This window comes from Taurulus bubalis (assembly GCF_910589615.1).
Source record: "Taurulus bubalis genome assembly, chromosome: 11".
Classification (NCBI taxonomy): Eukaryota; Metazoa; Chordata; class Actinopteri; order Perciformes; family Cottidae; genus Taurulus; species Taurulus bubalis.
In genome coordinates this window covers 17959307-17981629 of record NC_136599.1, presented here as the reverse complement: position 1 = coordinate 17981629, position 22323 = coordinate 17959307, and the positions used below count along the sequence as shown (strand labels likewise).

Genomic DNA, 22323 nt, shown 5'->3' with positions numbered 1-22323 from the left:
TTGTATTGCACCCAGCAATAACCCACTTGAGTCCAGGAATTAATCTAAAGTCACCTTTTCAAAAAGCCATGTTCCCTTGTTCCTATGTTCCCTAATCTGAAGACTGACATTTTGGTACAGTTGTATGGACCGGTCATGTAGGCCAATAGTCTTAACCTTTTTGGCAGGAACTGTCCCGAGTGGCAGCGGGTCACTTGGGACAGTATGCTGCCCTCTGGAATAGGACAGTGAGGGACAATGATATGTGATATGTGATATGCTGTTGATATTAACAATTTGAGATCTTGGAAATACAAAATACATGTAGGAGTTTTACCTGAACTGAAACATTTCTGCATTTCACAACCATGTTTGTATATCATGCACATTTTCAGGCAACTCTCCTCAAGTCTCATCTACTGCGACACAAATACCAGACGAGAGTTTCTAATGACTCAAAATAAACCCTTTTGAACAGAACTGTAAAAGCTGTCAGTGTGTAGCTGGTAAAAAAAATCATTAAAAAAGATGACATCCTTAAGGATTACATTCAAAATACAAAACAATGTAATATACAACTGTTTCAAATAATGTACAATGCAAAAACAACAGTAAGCACAACATCTGTAAACCTGACTGTTGACAGTTTGGTTTGGTGGATGTACAGAACACAGTAGTTTGCCCATTGAAGCACATGCATAACCACAGTAATACACCTCCATGCCCGTCGTTAAAGGTTTCTATTGGAAAAGAGTGAAAACACTATACAGTACTGTAATTCACAGGAAGGGTATAGCAGAAAGAGGCAAAGAGGAGAAAGTGTTGTTGGAGCCACTGATCCACCAGACCACATCCATTGAGTTTTCTACAGGCTGTCACTATCATATTTAGGTTTATGTTACATAACGCTCATGGCTTGTTTTCTCTTTGAGATGGAGCAGATGAATGGGACCTGGAGCAACGAAAAACATATGGATGGGCTCTCCCTGCAATACAACCAGCTATTGAATAAGTGAGTGGATACCTGTGTTGTCGTCGATACTAGAGTCCTTTTATGATCCGGCCAAGCAGGGAAACGGCAAGAGAGAGCCGCAAACCTGATAGCACGAGCTGAAACCTGTCACCTCTCAAATATCTAAACATTATTAAGTATCTAATAATAACGCCTTCGTTTCAGACAGGTAATGAGTCTTTTCAAGATAGCTTGAACACGGCAATGTGGTTCTTGCTGACAGGAGGTTTCTTGTGAGGGAAGAAGTGTCAATTGTTGGAGCTACATTCAAAATTCCTCGCTTGAGGAAGAAATGCCACTTGCCCAGTCAAAACCAGTTGTCATTGATATTATAAAAAGTGTTTATTACTGATGAAGTGTGATTGGTGGTCATCACAGTTGTTGAACAAACACTTCAATACCATTTTGATGACAGATTAAGAATACACAGAAGACACTGCGTTCTTCATTTAATGACGTGCAACAACCAACAATTACACGAAACATCAACGTCTTAGTTTGTGGTCATCACCTGGAAAAAAAAGAAAGCATAAAGAGAATATTAAAATATGTTCCACTAGATGGCAGTAGAGCACCTGTGCTTCTTAATCTCTAACTTCCACTCAACTTTCCTGACCTACTGAGTAACTCAAGTTCAATTTGAGATAATTTCTGTCTATCATAATGTGTATATTTTCTGTAAAATAGTTAAACTATGCAGAAATTAGAAATTCTAATTAGAAAAGTTTTTTCTCCTTATGAATAAAACAATAAATAAACACTAATGTATCTTGTGTATCATGAGGTGTTTTGGACACATATTCCACTATCCAATGCTTTTTCACTCACGCTGTTGATCCAGGGGATGTAGGCGCTGACCCGAGTGAAGACAGAGGGTTTCTTGGGGTAGTTGCAGCCCATACTGGAGCCGAAGCTCACCACTCCGTGGACGTCCCAGGAGCCATCAGGGTTCTGACAGTTCAGGGGACCACCGGAGTCTCCCTGCAGGGGATCAGAGACGAAAATCAAGATGGAAAATGCTTTTGAGAATTAAATGTAGAGATATGTTTGAGTGTAAAGTTGAGATTTGAGTGACTGTTATTAAACATGTAAAATAAATAAATGGAATTGGACTCACGTTGCAGCTGGCCAGCTGTCCGTCTCCTCCAGCACAGACCATGTTGTTGGTGACCAGGCTGCCCCACCAGTCATACCTGGTGCAGGTGGAGCGGTCGACCACAGGGAGGAGGGCCTGCTGCAGGATGTCGGCAATAGGACCTCCAGCTTTGGGGGAGAACAAGAACAGATTCAGGCGCTGCAGTCAAGACCGTCTATTCTAAAACTAGGTTCACATGGTCCAGTTTCCACAAAAAAATGGGTGGAAACCAAGTATCTTAAAGATCCGGAGATTTTTTTATATCATTTTGTATACAATTTCACAAATGATTTCTTCAATGGTGAAATTGTAAGAATGAACTGTACTTCCCCAAAACATCTGTGATACCAGATGTAATTAGTGGGATAAAAAACAGGATTCAGCGCGTTAACATTTCCATGCCCAGTATTACTCAAATGTATCTTAAAACTGAGAGGAAAAGGTGGAATAAGTCGCCGCGCTCACACAACTTTGACATAGAGGTTGATATTACATGACAGATATGAGAGGACATTATTGTTGCCTGCCTTGGGTGACAGTTTATTTTTCTTCCGTTTTTTTTTTTATTGATAGGACTTACTCCAGAGACGACCCCAGCCAGTGACGTAGCAGGGAGCATTGTGGTCCAGGATGTCACCAGAGTTGGGAAGACAGGCAGCCATGACGGAGTTAGAGAAAGTGACAGGCGTTGACAGCTTGATGAGGGCGATGTCGTTACTAAGGCATGCAGGCAAACACACCGCATTTAAAAGAAACAGTACGAGCATTAATAGCAGAGCACAGAATAGTCACGGCAGCATAATATACAGAATGACGGAGCCTACCGGATCCTGTAGGAGTCCCAGTTCTCGTGGACGACGATCTTGGACGGGCTGATGGCGATGGAACCAGCCTCATTGATGGTGGCCAGACTGTGTTTTCCCAGGTAGACTCTATAGGTGCGACTGCTGCTTGGTCAGAAAAAACACACACACAGAAACAAGGGTCAGAGTTGCTTCGATCTGGGATCTATTTAAAAACTATTTGTTTGAACGCCAAACTACAAGTACCAATACAATTACCTCTACTCTATGCCATTATATTATCATGTTCATTTAACTGTGAAAACTTTTGTTACCAATTTATTTATTCTATTCTTTAATTATTTCATGTACATAAAAGAAAACTAACAATCAATGTCCTTAGCTCATCAAGGCCTTCTTCTGCTTTACTGTGTATCTTACATATCAGACTGCCTGAGTAAAGTTTACGAACGTATTTTCCCTTGCCTTCTTCCTCTATCGCCCTGTCTACCATGGGCCCTGTCCTCTGGGCCTCGCATACATTTTCTAAACACACCTGATGCAGTGAGCGGCAGTGAGGACCCACTGGTTGGAGATCAGGGTTCCACCGCAAGTGTGGTAGAAGTTGCTTCCACTCTTGTACTGCAGAGACACCTGAAGAGAACAAACAGTGGCGTGTCTTATGTCTTTAGAAAATGGACGGAAGACACAGAATTTGGAGAAGTCTTAAAGGGGCAAACCTGCCAGGGCCAGCTGTTCTCACGGACATCCTCTCCTCCAACCACCCTGGTGACAATGGGCTGGTAGGTGGGCAGGCCACACCCGTAGGCTAAGAAACAATACAGGATATGGGCATTTATGACGGTGTCTTAACATCAGCAGCAACATGAAATGTTATTCTTTAACTGTCAAAAAGGTTTAAATCAGATTTTTAGCGCAAGGATAAAATGTGGACACATTGCTCCTCGTCAAACGTATCGACCACTTCCTGTTAAAGAAAGTGGACAGTTGTATGAAGCGACACATTTAATTGTCCGGTCAGAATAGTATCAGAGCTTACCACCAGCAACAAACAAAGCCAAGATCACGAACTTCATTGTGACTTCAGTAGAAGTTCAGGGCGACATGCTCCTTCTTATATACAGTGTGTGAACAGACCTGTTGCTCAACATTTATTTCCCTCAGAGCAGCCAGGAAAAGTTGGTGGGGAAAATAAATTAACCTTGGAGATAAGTAACCACAGATATCCCCAAATACACCTTATCTCCTCAACTCAACCTCTGTGAACCTCACAGGTGTCTCACTGGGATCTGAGCTGTCCGGTCTTTTAACTTTGAATAACAGATGATGTTCATGCTCTGTGGCTATACGCTCGTTTGAAAATGGTAAGTCCGACTGTATTGTTTCATAAAAGACATTACAAGTGCTGCCCTATTTTTAATCATGAATGTACAGAATGTATGAAATTGAAATGGAAGTTTATGGTTTATATAATAATATTAACAATCTCAAAGAACTGCAAATAAACGGGCACATCAGTGTTTCTATTAAAGGTTAAGACACATAAAGCATAAGTTGCAAATAATAAAAGATAATTGTTTTGTCGAGGGTATTACTAGAATAAGTATAATTCGATTGTCATAACATGTACAATCATATTTTGTGTGATAAAGTTGCATTTTACCGTAATATGTTATACACATTACAAAGAGCAGATATTGCAATCAATCCTAATGCACAGCCTTTTTTTTTATAGATGTATGCAAGTTTTACACATTAATAAATAAATAAATACTACAGTGTGGCCACAGTAAACATTCAGTCCTTTAATGAGCAAGAGAAACTTCAGCTTCGAGAGGAAAGCAGAGGGAGGGCTACATTTGTGGTGGAGTCTTTGCATCAACTGCAGCTCTGAGATGATAAAAGCTAAAAGAAAAAAACATTCATGCCACTGACTTGTTTACTAACCAAGTTAAAAATTATATAAAACTCCAGGACATGTTGATTTAGTAATCCAGGTCATTTCAGGCTGTTTTGATGTCCTCTTAGCTCCACCCCAGTATTAAGATTGATCAAAGGAACATTTCCCGGAATTTGATCCAGTTTCACAGGTTGTATAACATCATGACAGGTATAAATATGTCAGATGTTTCCCTGCAAACATTGGAGAGACACGATGAAGTTTGTTGTTTTTGCTCTCTTTGTTGTTGGTGGTAAGGACCTTTCTCACACACACACTACTGTTACAGCCATCTGTCTTGAGCCATTTTCTCATGCAGCTTTCTTTACAACCTGAATGCAGCCTAACAGTTGTGTTTCACAAGTATCTGTTTCTGTTTGCCGTTTCAGCCTACGGGTGCGGCCTGCCCAGCTTCCCCCCTGTGGTGAGCAGGGTGGTTGGAGGAGAGGATGTCAGGCCTCACAGCTGGCCCTGGCAGGTACAACATGCACAGCAACGGTCTGAAGAACTTATTCTAGGCTGCAGACAGCATGAAGGTTAAGTAAAGTTTAGGCTGATTGTGAAGATATACAGTACAGTAAGTGACAACACTATTTTAATATCAAGCAATGTTGAATTTTGCCATTTCAAATTGCTTTACACAGGGCCAAGAATAAAAGGAATGTAATTACATTAATATTTAATTATTTAAAGGAAAAGAAAATATAATTAGACAAATGGAAATAAAATAAAAAGCCAAATTCAATATTGGAAAAATAAACAGCTGCACGTGTGCCTGTCAACAGTAAGTCTTTAAAAGGGGATTGTGTTCATATGTATGTTTTAGATTTCCCTGCAGTACAACAGACAGGGCGAATGGAGACACACCTGTGGAGGAACTCTGATCTCTAACCAGTGGGTCCTAACTGCTGCTCACTGTATCAGGTATGAAACAGTGGAGCCCAAAACAATTGATGATGACTATATGCAGCACTGATATCTATATTAGCAATCAGGGACATCGGTCATGCTGTATGAAATTATAAAATATGTCAACTGTGAGGCGATTTAATCTGTTTTCAATACATTTTTAATTAAAATCAACAAATTCCGATATTCAAGTGACAAAAGGTAGAACCGCAGGACACTTATCCAGCAGATTGTGAGCTGATGGTGAATTATCTCAACCCACTTCCACATGTCTAGAGAACCATATTTCCATATATTATTCCAAAAACCTGGCTGGTAAATTAGCTTTTTCCGTTTTTTTAAGTTTGCTGCAAAAAAGCATGTGGAAATCTCTGAGCTAACACATCACCACTTCCTATTCCTCTCTCTGTCAACGTGCAGCAAAAGCAAGGAGTACAGAGTGGCCATGGGAAAGCACAACCTGATACAGACAGAGGAAGGTGTTGTGTTCATGGGCACCGCCAACATTGTCGTGCACGAGAAGTGGAACCCCTTGTTCATCCGGTAAAAAGTTGTCTTCTCAGTAAGGCTATGAATTGCGAGATTATTCCAGCGAACGTTTGCAGGTCTTGGATGAATCTAAACGTGTGTTTCCTCTCCAGTAATGACATCGCCCTGATCAAGCTGGAGTCCCCCGTCACCTTCTCCGACAGCATCATGGCTGCTTGTCTCCCTTCTGCTGGCTTCCTCCTCCCCAACAACGATCCCTGCTACGTCACTGGATGGGGCCGCGTCTACAGTGAGCGTCCCATCTCCTGCCTCAGCTCCCCTAATATGCATCATATCTGGAATGTCAAACTAGCTGAGAAAACATTACTTAAGAGTTTTAACAAAATAGTATACTAACAGTTTATCTAATTAATTAAAACTACTAGGATAATAATGTATACTAATCTCAATAACCGCAATACAAACAGTGACTTCATTTTTTCCTTCATTATTTGTTTTGTTTCTTCGACGCTGCTGAAACATCTGTCTTGTTGAGGTTGTGTTGCTCATCAGTAGTCTTTTACCTGAGCTGAAGTTGAGCCAGTACGCATCTCTCCTCCCCACAGCCGGAGGCCCCATTGCTGACATCCTGCAGCAGGCCCTCCTGCCCGTGGTGGACCACGCCACCTGCACCAAGCCTGACTGGTGGGGTGCTCAGGTGAAGGACACCATGGTGTGTGCCGGTGGAGATGGAGTTGTGTCTGGCTGCAACGTGAGTCTAAAATGACAGAGAATAACACATTGCACTGTCGCACCAATGCTTTCTGAGTTTCCTCAACCTGTTTGTCTGTCATGCTGTGTACAGATGACCACTATTTAAGTTTTATTATAAGTTTTGATCTCTTTTGTATATTCTCAAATATTTACTGATTAAATGTGATTTTTTTTTTTTGTCTATGATATTAAACTAAATATCTCCTGGTTTTGAACAAAAAAGGCATTTGAAAATGTCGTCTTTCTGACAAATTTTGGTCCAAACAAATAATTGCTTCACAGAGGAAATCTATAGACTGATCAATAATGACAATTCTGTCCCTTTACGTTTTAGTCTTGTGATTCTTATGCTATTAAAAACAATCTGAAAACTACCTTTCCTAAAAGGCCTTTTTTTGTGAATAACATTCCATATTTCAGGGGGAGAGTGCAGTTCAAAGGTCCACAAAATATAACGGTATGCTATTCTCACATGATTCAGGGTGACTCTGGCGGCCCTCTGAACTGCCAGGCGACTGATGGTGTCTGGCAGGTGCACGGCATCGTCAGCTTTGGCTCCGGGCTCAGCTGCAACTTCCCCAAGAAGCCCACCGTCTTCACCCAAGTCAGCTCCTACATCGACTGGATCAGCTCCGTAAGCTCCTAAACCTCTCACTACATCACTGCTGATTTATTTGGACTATTTCGTTCAGATTAAATAGTCAAGAATATGGGACAATTAGAGTAAATATCCTGTGTGTTTTTGCTGAAAACATGATGCTGCAACAAATATAACATTTCTCTATTATCTCTTCCACAGAAAATGGTGGCCTATTGAGTGGACAGGCTCCTGGGATCAATGCACATATCAAATACATAAAATGTGGAACTTCAAATAAAAAACAATGTCAAGATTTTGTGTTTTATTTTGATAAATACATAATGTATTCAGTTTGTTTCATGATAATTAGCTAGCAGAAAAGGATAGAGAAGTATTGATGGGAAAATCCGGTCCCCAACCACATGCTGTGTTCTCAGTCCCTCAGTCTGACTTTTTGCACGTGTCAGCCAGCTTTCCAGGACAGTCTATACACCGGTAAACAGTAGCAGTATAAATACGAGCCGGTTGTTAATACAATATTTTGGCTCACACGACATACTCTACAGTCATGAGGAGGCTAGTGGTTCTCGCTTTCCTGGTAGCATGCGGTAAGACGGTTTAAATCTTCTCACATATGTTACTTAATGCTTATTTGCTGCAGTGTAGTCCAGGTAAATAGTCAATTATTTTGTCTTACAAAGGAGAATTAATTATCACATTATATTTGAAAAATGATTGAATTATTCAAGGGTCACTGAACTTCTGAAATCACCTACTTTTTTCATGATTAGTCTGATGCAAAAATCCCATATACATTACAAACCTTGTCCCAGCCTATGGATGCGGCCTTCCCAGATTCCCTCCTGTGCTTAGCAGGGTGGTGGCAGGAGAGGACGCCCAGCCTCACAGCTGGCCCTGGCAGGTGAGGTCTGGTCTAAATGTGTAAAAACAGGTTAACTCTGACAACCACAGGTCGGTTTGAACCCTACATTTTAATTTTGCCACGACAGACAGAAAGGATGACACCTACTGTAACACATTTACTCTTTGAATCTTCTATATTTTAGTGATGATGAATTCCCACCACAGAGGGATGAAAGTTGAAATTGATCAGAGAGAAATTGTAAGGTGTAGTAGTTCACTCTGTCCTCTCTCGGCTCTGCTCAGATCTCGCTCCAGTCGGACAGCAGTGGGCGCTGGAGTCACGTCTGTGGAGGCAGCCTCATCTCTTCTGACTGGGTCCTCACTGCTGCACACTGCATCAAGTATGTTAAAGTCATTATCATCACCATTACAATACAGCATATTCTTTTTGTAAAGGCTCAACAATCTGTGTGTGTATTATGTAGGGATACGTTGATCCATGACAGAGGTATGTAACTATTAATTTTTGCGACTCTTATCAACTCATACTCAGTCAGTGGTGATTCAATATGCCCAGCTCATGAAAGTATATGTATTTACTATCCCGAACAAAAGGGCTTTGCCAGGAAATACCTCTCAACCCAACAGGAAAGACCCAATTCTAACCCGGCCCCTACACTCACTCTCTTCCCACTCTGACTGTGTGTGCGCGTTCTCGTTGAGGGATATTTAGGCCCGATCCCAATCTCCACCCTTATGGACTCACAGACTTTGAGGCGCGCTCCCACTAACTCTGTGAGGGTTTATGGCTGTCCTACTGTCACATCGTAGAGTGCTTGAGGGTTCTCTGGCAGACATTTTGATCCCTTTATGAACCTTTTCCGTAAGTCTGCCTTAGATGCTAACTTTGCCTAAGGGAATTACCCACAGTTCATAGCAATGTGACGTTAAACACGCAGTTACCAATGGAAGCATAAAGACAAAAAAAGAAAAAAAAAAAAAAAAAAGGTAAACAAAGAGGCACGTGGGCCGATAAAATACCTTTACACTACAACATTACGGATTAAAGATGGAACATAAAAACACATGAAATCAGAGGAATGCAAGCAGAAATTATATATATATATATATATATATATATATATATATATATATATATATATATATATAATATATATTTTTTACATTCATCAAACATTTCGTTTTGACAAGTGAATAGATTATTTTAAATGACTTATCTCGTGAGGAAAAGGTCCTGGAAGACGTTGAAATCAGTGAATAAAAAGTCGAAAATAAATACACAATTGTACACAATATGTTTTTATGTAGTCACATGATATGTTGCAACAAAGTGCTGTCCCATTCATATTTACACCAGTTCAAGACCTTACAGCCTCTCACACTCAACCACTTTCCAGGTGACGTCAGTAAATCCCTGAGGGTTTTAGGGTTTAGGGGGGAAATTGGGATTAGGCCTTAGTGTCATCACAAACCAATTAGTGAGAGGGTGGAACAACAAGTCTACATCAACGCTGACTTAACCAGCTGCCCTTAGTGACCACGTGCAATTTTGTCTTCGTCATGGAAGGAGTTCTTCCCAAAGCTTGCTGCTGTATTCTCACCCTACACCTCAGACACGCCTACACACCTCAACACGTCGTCATTAATTCCCTTCTGTGGCTAAGTCACTTTATGTGTTGTGTTTAGTCATGCAAAAATCCAACTCTAGGTGGGCGGAAAAGCAAGGCTAAAGTCGTGTTGTGTGATCTACACTCAGTCATGGAGTAGGAAGGTGTAAGGGCCTGGACTGGAATTGGGCCTAAGAGTTGTTGCTTTTGGAAATGAACAGGGTAGTTCTTCAAGAATTCGTAGCAATGGCCGCCATGCCTGAACAGAGAAAGGAAAGTTCTGACATGTAGAGACGTTCTTCCCAGTAAATACATTTTGTAATCAGAAAAAAAAGTTAACTGTTAATGTTAACGCTTTAACCAGGTAAAAGCAGCTTGGTGTCCTCAGAAAACATGCATTACCTCAACAGGACGACTAAGCATCTGCAATATTCTCCACCAGCTTAATCACAGTTTTCTACACACAGGGTGAAAAGTCAATACTGCTGTCTAAACCCCGGGTCATCTGACATCCCACAGTGAGCGCTACAACTACAGAGTGGAGCTGGGTAAACACAGCCTGAAGACGAGCGAGCAGGGCTCACTAGCCCGCAGAGCAGCCACAATCATCACTCATGAAGACTACAACAGCATGCTCAGCCGGTAACAGACGCCATCACCTCACACATCCAAGTGAAGATCATCATCAGCATAAGCAGTCACTGATCAGTTAACTGTTTCTTCTGTTTTTTTTAAATGAGGATGTTGATGCAGCAAAACATTAATATAGCATAAACAATACTTTTGTTTTCGTCAACCCTTTTTTAAATGTGGGTGCATTGTTTCGTCTTTTGCAGTAACGACATCGCCCTGATCAAGCTGTCCTCCCCTGTCACCTTCTCCGATGCAATCATGCCCGCCTGCGTGCCAGACCGGGGCCTCGTCCTGCCCCACGGGGCCCCCTGCTACGTCACCGGCTGGGGTCGACTCTCCAGTGAGTGACTCCATCTACATCTCACAATGCATCCCTGTGGACGTCTGCTTAGCGGTGTCTAGTCAGTGTCTGTGCACCTGTCACTCAAGCTAGGTCAAATATTGATGTCCGAGCCAAGAATATTTCACAACCATGAATTGGTCATTTGCCATATATCCATCAGCCTGCTAAATAAGATGAGACCTAACTAAACCTGAGGTAGAGGGTCATTTCATATTGAAGCTACCAATTCAAAATATGTTCATCTTTTGACATAAATGGTTATGGTATGAAAAAACTGCTGGAGGTATACGTTTCATCCTGTTGAAACAGCAGCTTTGGTTTGAAGAACATGCTCCTCACTTGACTGAGGTGTTTTGACCTTCACAACCAGGATACATCCCGTTTTAAAAAATGGGAAACTTGCGGTTCACTATGGTATGTATGTGTTCTAAACACAAGCCATGCTTTTTTATTAGGTTTAATATATCGTTGACACAGACTTGATTTAACTCCGCTTCCTGTCTTTGGCACAGAATTAGTAAGATCTGATAGAAAGCATGGTTTGCGGCCCTCTTATCAGTCCAACGTATAGACATACGAGACTTGTGAGCTTCCTGTATATTACTAGAATTTGTGGGCTGAAACGCTCTTGTACCTTTTGACTGTGTTAACACTCAGTTTGAAGTTGCAACAGAAAGGAGAGTTTAGTACTAAAGCTATCTGTGAAGTTGTGCTATACAGTAAACAACTATAAATGGCAGTAATGAGTATTCCAGTATAATCAAGTTGGCACTCTTGCAGCTAAATGGCTCAGGAGGCATCCCATCTACATCACCTGGGGTGCCAATAGTTTCCAAGTCTCTACCCTGGACACACATCCAATAACAGAATAAAATATCTCCCTCCAGCACTCCACCTGTCCCCCCTGAGTGAACCTCCCTCAACACAAAATGTTGTTTGCGACCAGAGTTAAGCTTGTTTCTTCCCCGTAGCCAGCGGCCCTCCGGCTGACATCCTGCAGCAGGCGCTCCTGCCGGTGGTTGGCCACGATACCTGCTCACAGCCCGACTGGTGGAGCGTCCTGGCAACAGACAAGATGGTCTGTGCCGGAGGTGACGGCGTCACTGCAGGCTGTAATGTGAGTTCATACAGGAAAGTTTGATATCAAGATGCAACAGTAATGTAATGGTAAATTAAAGCTTTTATGTCATCTGTAAATCTATAAATATGTCATCAGCATAAAATAACGGGAGATTCATTTACATTGAAATGGCCAAATAATTCAGCCTGACTAAGTGATCACTAGTAGCCACGCCTCCTTCTTGTCTGTACATAAGCTGCCAGCCAACAGTGTGTGTGCTGACCTGCAGGGAGACTCTGGCGGCCCCCTGAATTGCCAGAACCCTGATGGCTCATGGGACGTCCACGGCGTGGTGAGCTTCGGTTCTGGTCAGGGCTGCAACGTCCTCCAGAAGCCCACGGTCTTCACACAAGTCAGCTCCTATGTCGACTGGATCACCACAGTGAGGAACATTTCCATTTTATGATTACCTTGCCAGCACAAACAATGGAACCTGAAGCTAACAAAAGCCTCGGCTTTCAAAAACAGGAAGTGTATTAAAATTGTGTTTGTTTACTCCGCAGGCCATGATCAACTACTGAAGAAGCGGTCAAGTGCTTTGTCAGACATAAGAACAACTAGGATTTCTTTCTCTCGTCGTCTTCTTTTTTTGTTGTTTAGCAAAATAAAAAAGGAAAATGCTGTTTACTAGTGCAAACGAATTGAATGCAGTCATTTGTGTTAACTTAAAGCTTCCAGATGCTTTCAATACAGTAGCTGCATAAACTGTATGTAAGCACCAGTGAAGAGTAACACAATTATAAAATATGGATGTCCTGGGAATTCTTGCCCGAGTAAACATGTAATTCTACACACAACTGCTCTTAAACACTGGGTTAGTTAACAAATACTGACTTTAATTTCTTATAAATATTCATGACATAAATGGGTTTTTACTCTTCTGAGACAATAACAAATTTTCCACAAACAAATTAGAACGATCATAGAAAAGCAAATTTTCACAGTACAAGAAATACAATAATAAATGAACAAACAGCATGCGTTTCGGGACATTTCCTCAAAGTAAAATAAAGTGACTGCTAAATCAAAACACTAATTTCATCATTGTAAAACATTTGGACTACAAAGTAATAAAAATCAATCACGTAGTTAACTAGTCCTTTGCAAATGAGGTACAACAAACTGTACATGACAAAAAAATAAAGAATTGATAATGTGTGGCAAGAGGAAGAGAGACATCAGAATGTTGAATTTCAATGACAAACCTGAAGTGACTCAACGACCTTATGACCTTTTGCTGAACAGAAAACATGTAAATATATAATATGACCAGCTGACAATGACCGAGTCGCTTCCTTTGCATTAACTACAATGAGTTTTACCAAAACAGTGTGGAACTGGGTGATGACGTCACTAATGAAAACAAATGAGGAAAATGTCTGGTAAGTCCTTTCATTTGGCTTCAGCTGTTCATGTGAAAACAAGTCCAACGGGCAGAAGACGAGAGAGTTTCTCAAACAGTGCAAGGCGCAAGAGCTCATACCAGAGTTCCCTGAACAGCTGGCTTTCTTCTCTGTTCTGCCGACTCTCCTCATACTTCTAAGTTAAAACTCTGGCTGCAAGTCAAGCTGTGGTTGTCGGAATGGTGATGAGCAAGCGAGTGAGCAATAGTTGCCGTTGTTGTGGCGCAGCTGCACCGTCAAAGAGTCTTTCTGTTGGCCATCTCGAGCACAGGCAATAACGAGCCACAGAGAAGCAGAGACAACACTGCTGCCTTCACAGCTCAGTGTTCTTCACGGCTTTCAACTATTCACAAGCTCCCTCCATTATGCTCCCGCTCACTTCATTCTCCACTCGCTGCTTGCCAGAGTAAACGCAACACTGCATTCGAAGAGCAACATTAAAGCTCAGGTTCAGTCGCACAATGTCTTTTGAAGAGCAGCAGTGTCGTTATGAACACAAAAGGCACTTGACTGTACTTTAGTGTGTACAGCTGGAGGGAAAACTGGGTTTGCTGCAGTCAGTTAGCACAGTTTAAATATTCAATGAAATTAGACAGTCAACTTTCTAGAAATTAATTTCTCTTAAAAAAAAAAAGAAGAAGTAACCCAATGGTGACCATTGGTTCTGCACCAGCAAGTGTAAATATGTAATTTGGCAATTAAATCCATCACAGAGCTTTTTCTCTCGCTAACCGACATCCAACCGGTTTACACCTTTGGTTGGACGTTACAAGCAGCTCTGAAGCTCATCGATTATGTTTTGGCACATGTTGACTGTATGGTGGAGGCTTATGAGATATGCATGTAGACTACATGTTGCCTGTGTAGCAACAGTCGGCACATAGGCAAAGTACACAGGTCAATAGTGAGCTGAAGACAAAGCAAGCAACATTTGGACTTTGATTGACCCGTTAGATAGAAACACGACTCCAATGGCATGCTAATCTTATACTGCAGTTAGGCAGCATGTTTGCTTGCTTGTAATGCACAACAAGTCGATGAGATAATAGCATCTCAGAACTGTGTTTCTGTGACTTCGCTTTAGCGTCTTTGTGCCCTTAATAGGTCAGAGTTCCTCCATACAGCTATTGGGATGTAATGATACCGTGTCAGGGCTAATTCAATTAAACAACCAACACTAAATGCAGCCATTTAGATGATTTTGGACCACGCCTTGCTCAGTAAAGGAATATCGACAACCTTAAAGTCGTAAACAGCTGAAATCTCACCCCATTTTCAAACTAGCCTCAAGTCCATTTCGCCATACGGTGTCCTTGTCTTAGGAGAAACATACAACTTGGGTTTTCTTTTAAAATATACTTTACTGTACTGGACAGTAACGTTTGAGTGCCTTGATATTCTAAGTAAGAAAAAACAAGTCACATTTTGTTAGTATTCAACAACTACAATTCTAGGTTTTGGGGCAGTGCCTATGGCTAAGAGTCATGGGAGCTGTAGCTGACAAATGCTAACAAAGCCTTGTTTGATCTTGGTCATAAGTAGAAGTATGCTGTCCAGTAGATATCCCCAGTGCCATGTTTCAGCTTTTCTAAGCCATAAAGGAGAAACCCCTGAACCAAAAAAGCCAGTGCAACAGAAGCCAATACAAAACACAGTAGACTCTCTCCAACACCGGTCAGCATAACAAACGTCTCTCATTTTCCGCATAGCTCGAGAGGACCAGGAGAGACAATATTGTTGACAATGAGGGAGAGTTTGTGTGTAGCATGCCACTTCAGGTCATGCCAGCTGAGTACATACAATGCTCAGTCACTCACCATGGAGCCTACGTTTAGTAAACCGCTGGCAGTAGTAATCCTAACTCTCCCAGGGTGAAACACTGTCCAAACCGCAGCCACTTCACTGAATCAGTGCCCTGCACAGATCTATTTAAGTGTGCACATGTAACCACTCAATGATGTCCTTCGATCACTTTCACCGTCACCTCGCCTGTACAGACGGTGCACAGTAAATCACAAAGATAATGCATGAAGAGAAAATGACTGACATAAAAAGTGAACTGCATTTGGTGTGTGCTTTTGATCCAATGTGCCACAGGGTGACAGAGGAAGGTTCCCAGCAATTATGTCCATCACTATCTGGGTGTATGTTTCAGAGATCCAGAATTTGAAAACAATGATGATTTCTCTGTTCAATGCTTTGGAGTGATGTGGCATGAATTATGTATTAGAACTAATACTGTACTCTATTCTTGTAAAAAGTGCCACTGCGAATGTTTTTGCATGAAGTGCCATCTTCAAGTCTATAAAAACACAGATCCAGATCCACAAACAGTGATCACGGAGGATTCCAGGAATTTCAGTAGATTGTTTGAAACATAATGAGCTTGATCTTAAAGCGGAGGCACTTTATCCTCATACTGCGGCGGTGGAGTAAGGGGTTCTATACTGAATCCAGGAGCTGGCACGGAGTTATCAATGTTTTTCATGTGCAGCTTCTCTGATTTAATCCTGCGGATCTTGATAGGGAGGAGCTTGCGGCTATTTTTCCCTGGTCTGCCATTTGATGTGGAAGCAGCAGCAGTGGGAGCAGTTGGAGCCGGAGCAGGCTGTGATCCGGTAGTTGTGACCTCCGACCCCTCGGATTCATACTGCACACCATCAACTTGGACGAGGTCATCGTAGGACGGTAGCTGGGAGGTGCTGGGGCGAAGGTTGCTCTGACTGACAGGGTACTGGCCACTGCCCACTGCCTCTTCATAGCTGGGTACAGCGTAACGGTGGGCTTGCTCCTCAGCACTGCAGATGTTTAGAAAAAAGAAGATACATACATGAATCACTTTGTGTTCTTTGTCAGCTCCTGCACTCGAGCTAAAACAATATAAATTGCATTATTATTCTCAAATGTAGTAAAACGCAGAGTGCATCGCCTGTTTAATCACAAATCATGTGTGCTGCCGTCCAGCAGCATGGACTTGACTCGTACTACTAAAAATAAGCAAACACGGACGTTACTAAATGGATGATGAGAATTTGTGAGCTCTTGAGTAAAAAAAATTCAAGTCGCTGAACTTTAAAAAGAGGCATATGACCTCAGTGAGCTGACTTTCAAATAAAAAAAATAAAAAATACCAGACATGGTTTTCAGTATCATGGATTATCATCTAACCACCGACTTTCATAAAACTCTGAAAGCAACATTAGGTTATTTTGTTCCACAGTGACCCTTATAGTAGAGAAAAACTGTTATCTTGTCAACAGCATTTAACAAAACAATAAATAAAACAAATCTACCAAAAAAGGTGTTATACATGCACAACATTTGGGAGTTTACATGGTCAAATTAAAGCTCAGTCATATTGGAAAGCATACTTATCATTCCTACGGTGCAAAGGTTGTTTAGCTAGAAAGCTATTATTGGACCTACGTTTGTCTTTCCTGCTGCTCCCTTGCTGCCGCTCCTCCGCGGTTCTGGGCCTCCTGAAGCCTCTGCTGCTCCCGCTGTTTGTTCCTCATTCCCAGACACAAAGACAGCACCAGCATGACCACCCCAGACCCCACCAGGACAAAGGCCACAGAAGATGCTTTATGTTTCCTGCCACTTGTGTTACCACCTCCTCCCGAGCTGCTGCTGTTGTTGTTGTTGTTACCGGCCGTGTCTGCAGGTACCACGCTCCACACGATCATCACAATACCAAGGGCAACAAGCCCAATGCCCAGAGCACATAGTGCATACTGGGAACCTGAGTTTCCACTGTTTTCATTGGTGGTAGTGTTGTTGTTGTTGTTGTTGTTGTTGCCGCCCGTGTCTTCTCTGCCAAGGGGGTTTACTGGTCCGTCCACACTGGAACGCATCTTGTCAGTCCCTAACCTTCAGTGAGACCAGCTGCAGTGAGGTCAGAAACTGGAGAGAGAAGGGCATGCGAGGTCAGACACAAACAGAGAAACACACACACACACACACACACACACACACACACACACACACACAACGAATAGCACACTTTTATATTGTTATTGGCCTCACCAGTCAGAACAATCCTGTTCAGGAATTGTTTTTAAATGAAGATGTTGCTGCCGCTAAGATATTTGTTCTTTGAGACCAAACCCATTTTTCCATGAAAATGACAGGACTTAAAAGGTCACTGAAGTAAAACTACCTTTGTAGGAGCTTCTCAGAATGGGTGTGTTAACTGGTAAAAATTGACAGCAGACTTGCCTTTCAAAGTCACACAATGCAAACACCCTACAAGGGTAGATAAGACATCTATGGTCACTGTTAAATATATCTTTGCTTTAATATAAATACAACAATATGCTATGTTACTCTCTTTTGTTGATTGTATTGATCATTATCAGATGAGGACTGCTGGGAACTGTTTGTATTTATTTGACCTTTCTTTAACCAGATAAGTCAATTGCGAACCAGTTCTCATTTACAACGACCACCTGGCCAACAAAGGCAGCAACAGGAGGCGGGCCGTCACAAACAAATAAAACATAGAACCATCTCAAACAATATCGTACAAAAATTACATCATAACATGTACATAATATATAAAATACAAACAGTGTTCCTGGAGAAGCAAACATAAGCAGTGATCAGAGACTATCGTTTGCAATTAGTTGCTGAAGGAAGGTAACGGACCGAGAGAATGGAGCAGATGAACTCAGACAAAAAGGGCAACTAATTATTAACTACTGTATCTGGAAATGATATTACCTCTGTGACAATTTGACACACCCACAAATTATGTCAGTGTGTACTCTTGCAGACATGCCCAGACCAGCTAGTGTGTGCGTGCGTGCGGTGGGGGGGGGGGGGGGGGGGGGGGTCTACCCCAGCTTCAATGTGTGAATAGCCTGTCGCTAAAGAATGCAAGGCATGAGACTAAAGTATGGTCATCATGGCAGCTAGAAACTGCCCGTCAAACACACACACACACACACACACACACACACACACACACACACACACACACAGTGAAATTAATTTCACTGTGTGAAAGCCATTTTTACGTGAAGATATATTTCATATTATGGGTTATATTTCACCACATGACAGGTTTACAGTTTAAAATAAGTAACACATTGACATTAAAGATTACAAAAAGCCCCGTATGACATTTTAGGCCGTGTGTGTGTGTGTGTGTGTGTGTGTGTGTGTGTGTGTGTGTGTGTGTGTGTGTGTGTGTGTGTGTGTGTGTGTGTGTTTCACCATTCGGAAATAGTTGCCAACTGTTTACCTCTGAAATGACTCTTTTTAGACCCTGAGTGTATTCAACAGAGTAGCGTGCGTCTCCCCGGAGCCATTGGGGCGTCCGGGTGCTCCGTGTGTGAGCGTTTCATTTCCACACGAGACGTTGCTTGTTTCGCTAACAGACGGTCAGTGTCCGCTGGGCTGAATCCTAAAACTCTGGGCGGGTTTGCTGCTTATTAGTCGCTCGCTGGTTGCTTAAGTTGACCACGGCGGGGATCCGTAGCCTGAAGCCGCGCTACGAAAACTTTCCACAGACTTTAAAAACTTCGGCTATTGTGTAACTTCTTAGTAACATTTCGATACAAAAAGAAAAAGAAAAGAAAATCAGCGGACGAGCACGCCGGCTCTACACTCACCTCTGCATCGTTTTGACGATACGTAACTCTTCTTCTTCTTCTTTCTTTCTTTCTTCTTCTCAAAGCGGGGAGGTGTGGCGCTTATTTCCAAACTCCGTCGGTACAGACGACAGTGCGCGTGGCGTATATTTGGGGACGAGCAGCAGCGTTTTAAGAGTCGGAAACTTTCCCTGAGACTGATGGGCCCAGACGGAGGGAGCGGGAGAGCAGGAGGAGGGAGGGGGCTCGCTGCTGCACTTCCAGTTTCACAATTAACTCTTTCGCTCTCGGGGTGGGTGACGTGATGGAGAGGAAGTATGTGTCGAGGAAAGCAGTTTAATCTGATTTACTTGAAAGTGATTGCAATTTTCTTTATTCTGTTATTTATAAAAGCATAGATGAGTCACACAATTATGTTATTTACAGAAAAAGTTTGAGAACCACAGCTTTAAGTGTTTGTGTTGGAGTCGCCGCCATCGCAGCCTATTTTGCACTATCACAATACTTATAGGCAACTAGTTATCATGTCTTCCGCTCCATGAAACGCATGTTAATGCTCAGTAGTACACATATGGTACTTTAATGTATTTGCATTGTAATAAAATGTGATCATTTTAAATGGGCATATATGCAGCTGAAACGGGTAGCCTAGTGCATCCCACATTTTTCAACATAACATTTTAAAACATTATAGTAATTATGGCCTTTATAAAAATTATTGTTTTGGGGGAGGTGGGGTAGAGCACTATAGGCCCCTGAGACGCGGCTTAAGAGTTTGTCCTTAATGGAAAAAAAAACATTTACATTACTTTTACTTTTATACTTTTAAGTAGTTTTTAAACCAGTACTTTTACACTTTTACTTAAGTAAAAAGCTTGAGTTGATACTTCAACTTTTACAGAAGTATTTTTAAACCCTAGTATCTATACTTCTACTTGAGTAATGAATGTGAATACTTTTGACACCTCTGGTACTGCGTAAGTGATGGAATTCCTCTCGGTCGTTTTTTTGTCCAAAGGGCACGAAAAGGAGTGTCGAGTAGATGGTAAATTTACAATGAGGAAGTTATCTGGTCGTGTATATATTCTAGGGACTTTTCTGTAAAGAAAAATGTAATTTGGCACTAATTGCATGCAAATTGGAGTTGGTGTTCAGTACATTTCTAATTGAACACTAAGCTAGTGTACCCCAGAGAGGCTTTAGCTGAAGGTGCAGAAACTAAAAATTGTCCATTTGTCTGCTGCAGGGAGCAAAAATTCGACATATGAAGAAGACATGTTTTTAATAATATATTACTTGATTAAAATTAAGTTTAAATGAGAATCAACAACTGCTTTTGTTGTCAACACGCACACAGCACCACCATAGTCCTTTTTCACTGCAGACATTTTGGCTCCTTATTTTGCTGGCAGACAATGATGGAAGAAATAGTGTTCAGGTTTTATTTGAGTAAAAGTAGAACTACTTTACAGTCTGGTGCAAGTGAAAGTCCTGCATTCCAAACATTACTCATTTTAAAAGCATCAATATATACTTAGTATAAAGTAAAAGTACTCATTATGCAGAATGGCTCATTTCAGAATAATATATATATATATATATATATATATATATATATATTATATTACTGAATGAGAATAATGTGCATATCACTTTAATATTGCAGTTTGTTTGTAAAGGTTGGGTTCACTTTATATAATGCTGGGTAACTTTACCTACAGTTCATCATATGTTTGTAGTTGTTTATATTTTGAATCATTATTCAAATTCTGAAAGTATACTGAAGCTGTGAAATAAATGTAGTAGAGTGAAAAAGTGAGTGACAAGATTTGCGTAAATCTCTTTTTGATGTGCATTAAAATATAAAAAAAAGACTGAAACCCACTGACTCACTGTGTACTCAATACTTCCCCGTGCAGTAAACCCTGACGAGTCCATGAGTTTCATATCATGCTTACGCTACACGACCAGAAAACTTCCTCATTGTAAATTTACCATCTACTCGACACTCCTTTTCGTGCGCTTTGGACAAAAAAACGTCCGCGAGGAATTCCATCGCTTACGCAGTACAGACCTCAGTGTTTTTATTATTATTACTTGTGTGTACTTGTTTTGCGACACAAGACAGTACAACTGGGCTCCACTTGGCCCCACTTTCTTGTTCCAGTATCCTCCTCTGTATCGGCCTGCTATAATTGGACTATTTCCCAATAATGACAAAACCAGTCCTAACATTGGCCACTCATTGTATTGCTCCTTGTGTGTGAGGCAACCCTGTTGCTCTGGACTCAAGGGAGGTCTTCTTCCTCCGAAGCTTTTGTCTGGATCCTCTGTTTAACCTCACACACAAACACTAACACACACAGTGAACACGCCTTGATTACATCTGGAAGTCCAATCGCTGTCAGCATTTAATCAAATTAAGTGCTCTGTCATAGTCTGATATAGATATGCTTGATTTAATGGCCTCAAGTGTAGCACATTAACTTTTCTCAGGGGGAACTTCGCCTGACACACCTTACCTCGTCATGCCGCTCATATCTCAGAGTACATCATGGACGTCACGTAATGAATGGGCAGATTTTTCCCAACCCTGGGTGCATTGCAGAGGGAAGCTGTGTACCTTTCAGCTGTGTGTCATCCTCCGCTTACCACAATGTTCGAGTCACTGTGAGAGAGGAAGTTGCACCATGTTGTCTTGCCCGGAGGTCTAAACAGAGACTTAGTTAACTCGTTCAACGAGTGACTCACCAAAATACTGTGAAGGAATCAGTCGAGGGTACAGAGTCAGTATTAAAACGCAAATGTGATCAGTGAGTTCGGTGTGGACCACTCATTTACATCACAGTGGAGGCAATGAACCACACACACTTTATCATGCAAATGTTTTCAATAAGGGGATCTGTTCTCCTCCTTTATTCATACATTTCCAGCATTTCTAACACAGACAAAGTTCCTCTCATTCATAAAGTTCATACACCACCACTTCTGCAGGGTTTTATTTTGTAGTTTTTTGGCCAACAGGGGACAAAAAAAGCCCCAAACCAGCCTGACAGACATAACATTCTTATAAATTATCACCTTATTAAGTTTCTACCAGCTCCAGCATAGGCAGTGCAACATTAGTTTTTATCTGGGG

At 41.6% G+C, this 22323-nt stretch overlaps 4 protein-coding genes across 4 annotated transcripts; 2 read left to right on the top strand and 2 right to left on the bottom strand.

Annotated features, from left to right (window-relative positions):
- Nucleotides 1-1401: 1401 nt before the first annotated feature.
- On the bottom strand, nucleotides 1402-4010 carry LOC306744108 (chymotrypsin-like elastase family member 2A). The gene is made up of 8 exons (XM_079226688.1): nucleotides 3969-4010; nucleotides 3649-3737; nucleotides 3465-3562; nucleotides 2951-3073; nucleotides 2707-2843; nucleotides 2109-2254; nucleotides 1820-1972; nucleotides 1402-1502 (listed from the first exon to the last, which is right to left on the bottom strand). Exons 1-8 carry the CDS (start codon nucleotides 4003-4005, stop codon nucleotides 1485-1487), a joined length of 801 nt encoding a protein of 266 aa, XP_079082814.1. The 5' UTR covers nucleotides 4006-4010; the 3' UTR covers nucleotides 1402-1484.
- A 1074-nt stretch (nucleotides 4011-5084) lies between these two features.
- On the top strand, nucleotides 5085-7849 carry LOC306743812 (chymotrypsin-C-like; the record flags this gene model as incomplete). The annotated part of the gene is made up of 8 exons (XM_079226375.1): nucleotides 5085-5121; nucleotides 5258-5346; nucleotides 5695-5792; nucleotides 6198-6320; nucleotides 6419-6555; nucleotides 6872-7017; nucleotides 7501-7653; nucleotides 7819-7849. 8 exons carry the CDS (start codon nucleotides 5085-5087, stop codon nucleotides 7834-7836), a joined length of 801 nt encoding a protein of 266 aa, XP_079082501.1. The 3' UTR covers nucleotides 7837-7849.
- Nucleotides 7850-8167: 318 nt separating this feature from the next.
- On the top strand, nucleotides 8168-12708 carry LOC306743327 (chymotrypsin-like elastase family member 2A; the record flags this gene model as incomplete). Its single annotated transcript, XM_079225831.1, has 8 exons — nucleotides 8168-8207; nucleotides 8433-8521; nucleotides 8767-8864; nucleotides 10611-10733; nucleotides 10928-11064; nucleotides 12039-12184; nucleotides 12417-12569; nucleotides 12691-12708. 8 exons carry the CDS (start codon nucleotides 8168-8170, stop codon nucleotides 12706-12708), a joined length of 804 nt encoding a protein of 267 aa, XP_079081957.1.
- A 3274-nt stretch (nucleotides 12709-15982) lies between these two features.
- On the bottom strand, nucleotides 15983-19343 carry tmem51a (transmembrane protein 51a; the record flags this gene model as incomplete). The annotated part of the gene is made up of 3 exons (XM_079226871.1): nucleotides 19206-19343; nucleotides 17017-17493; nucleotides 15983-16388 (listed from the first exon to the last, which is right to left on the bottom strand). The coding sequence occupies exons 2-3, from the start codon at nucleotides 17442-17444 to the stop codon at nucleotides 15983-15985; spliced, it is 834 nt and encodes a 277-aa protein (XP_079082997.1). The 5' UTR covers nucleotides 17445-17493; nucleotides 19206-19343.
- Between the last annotated feature and the right edge of the window lie 2980 nt (nucleotides 19344-22323).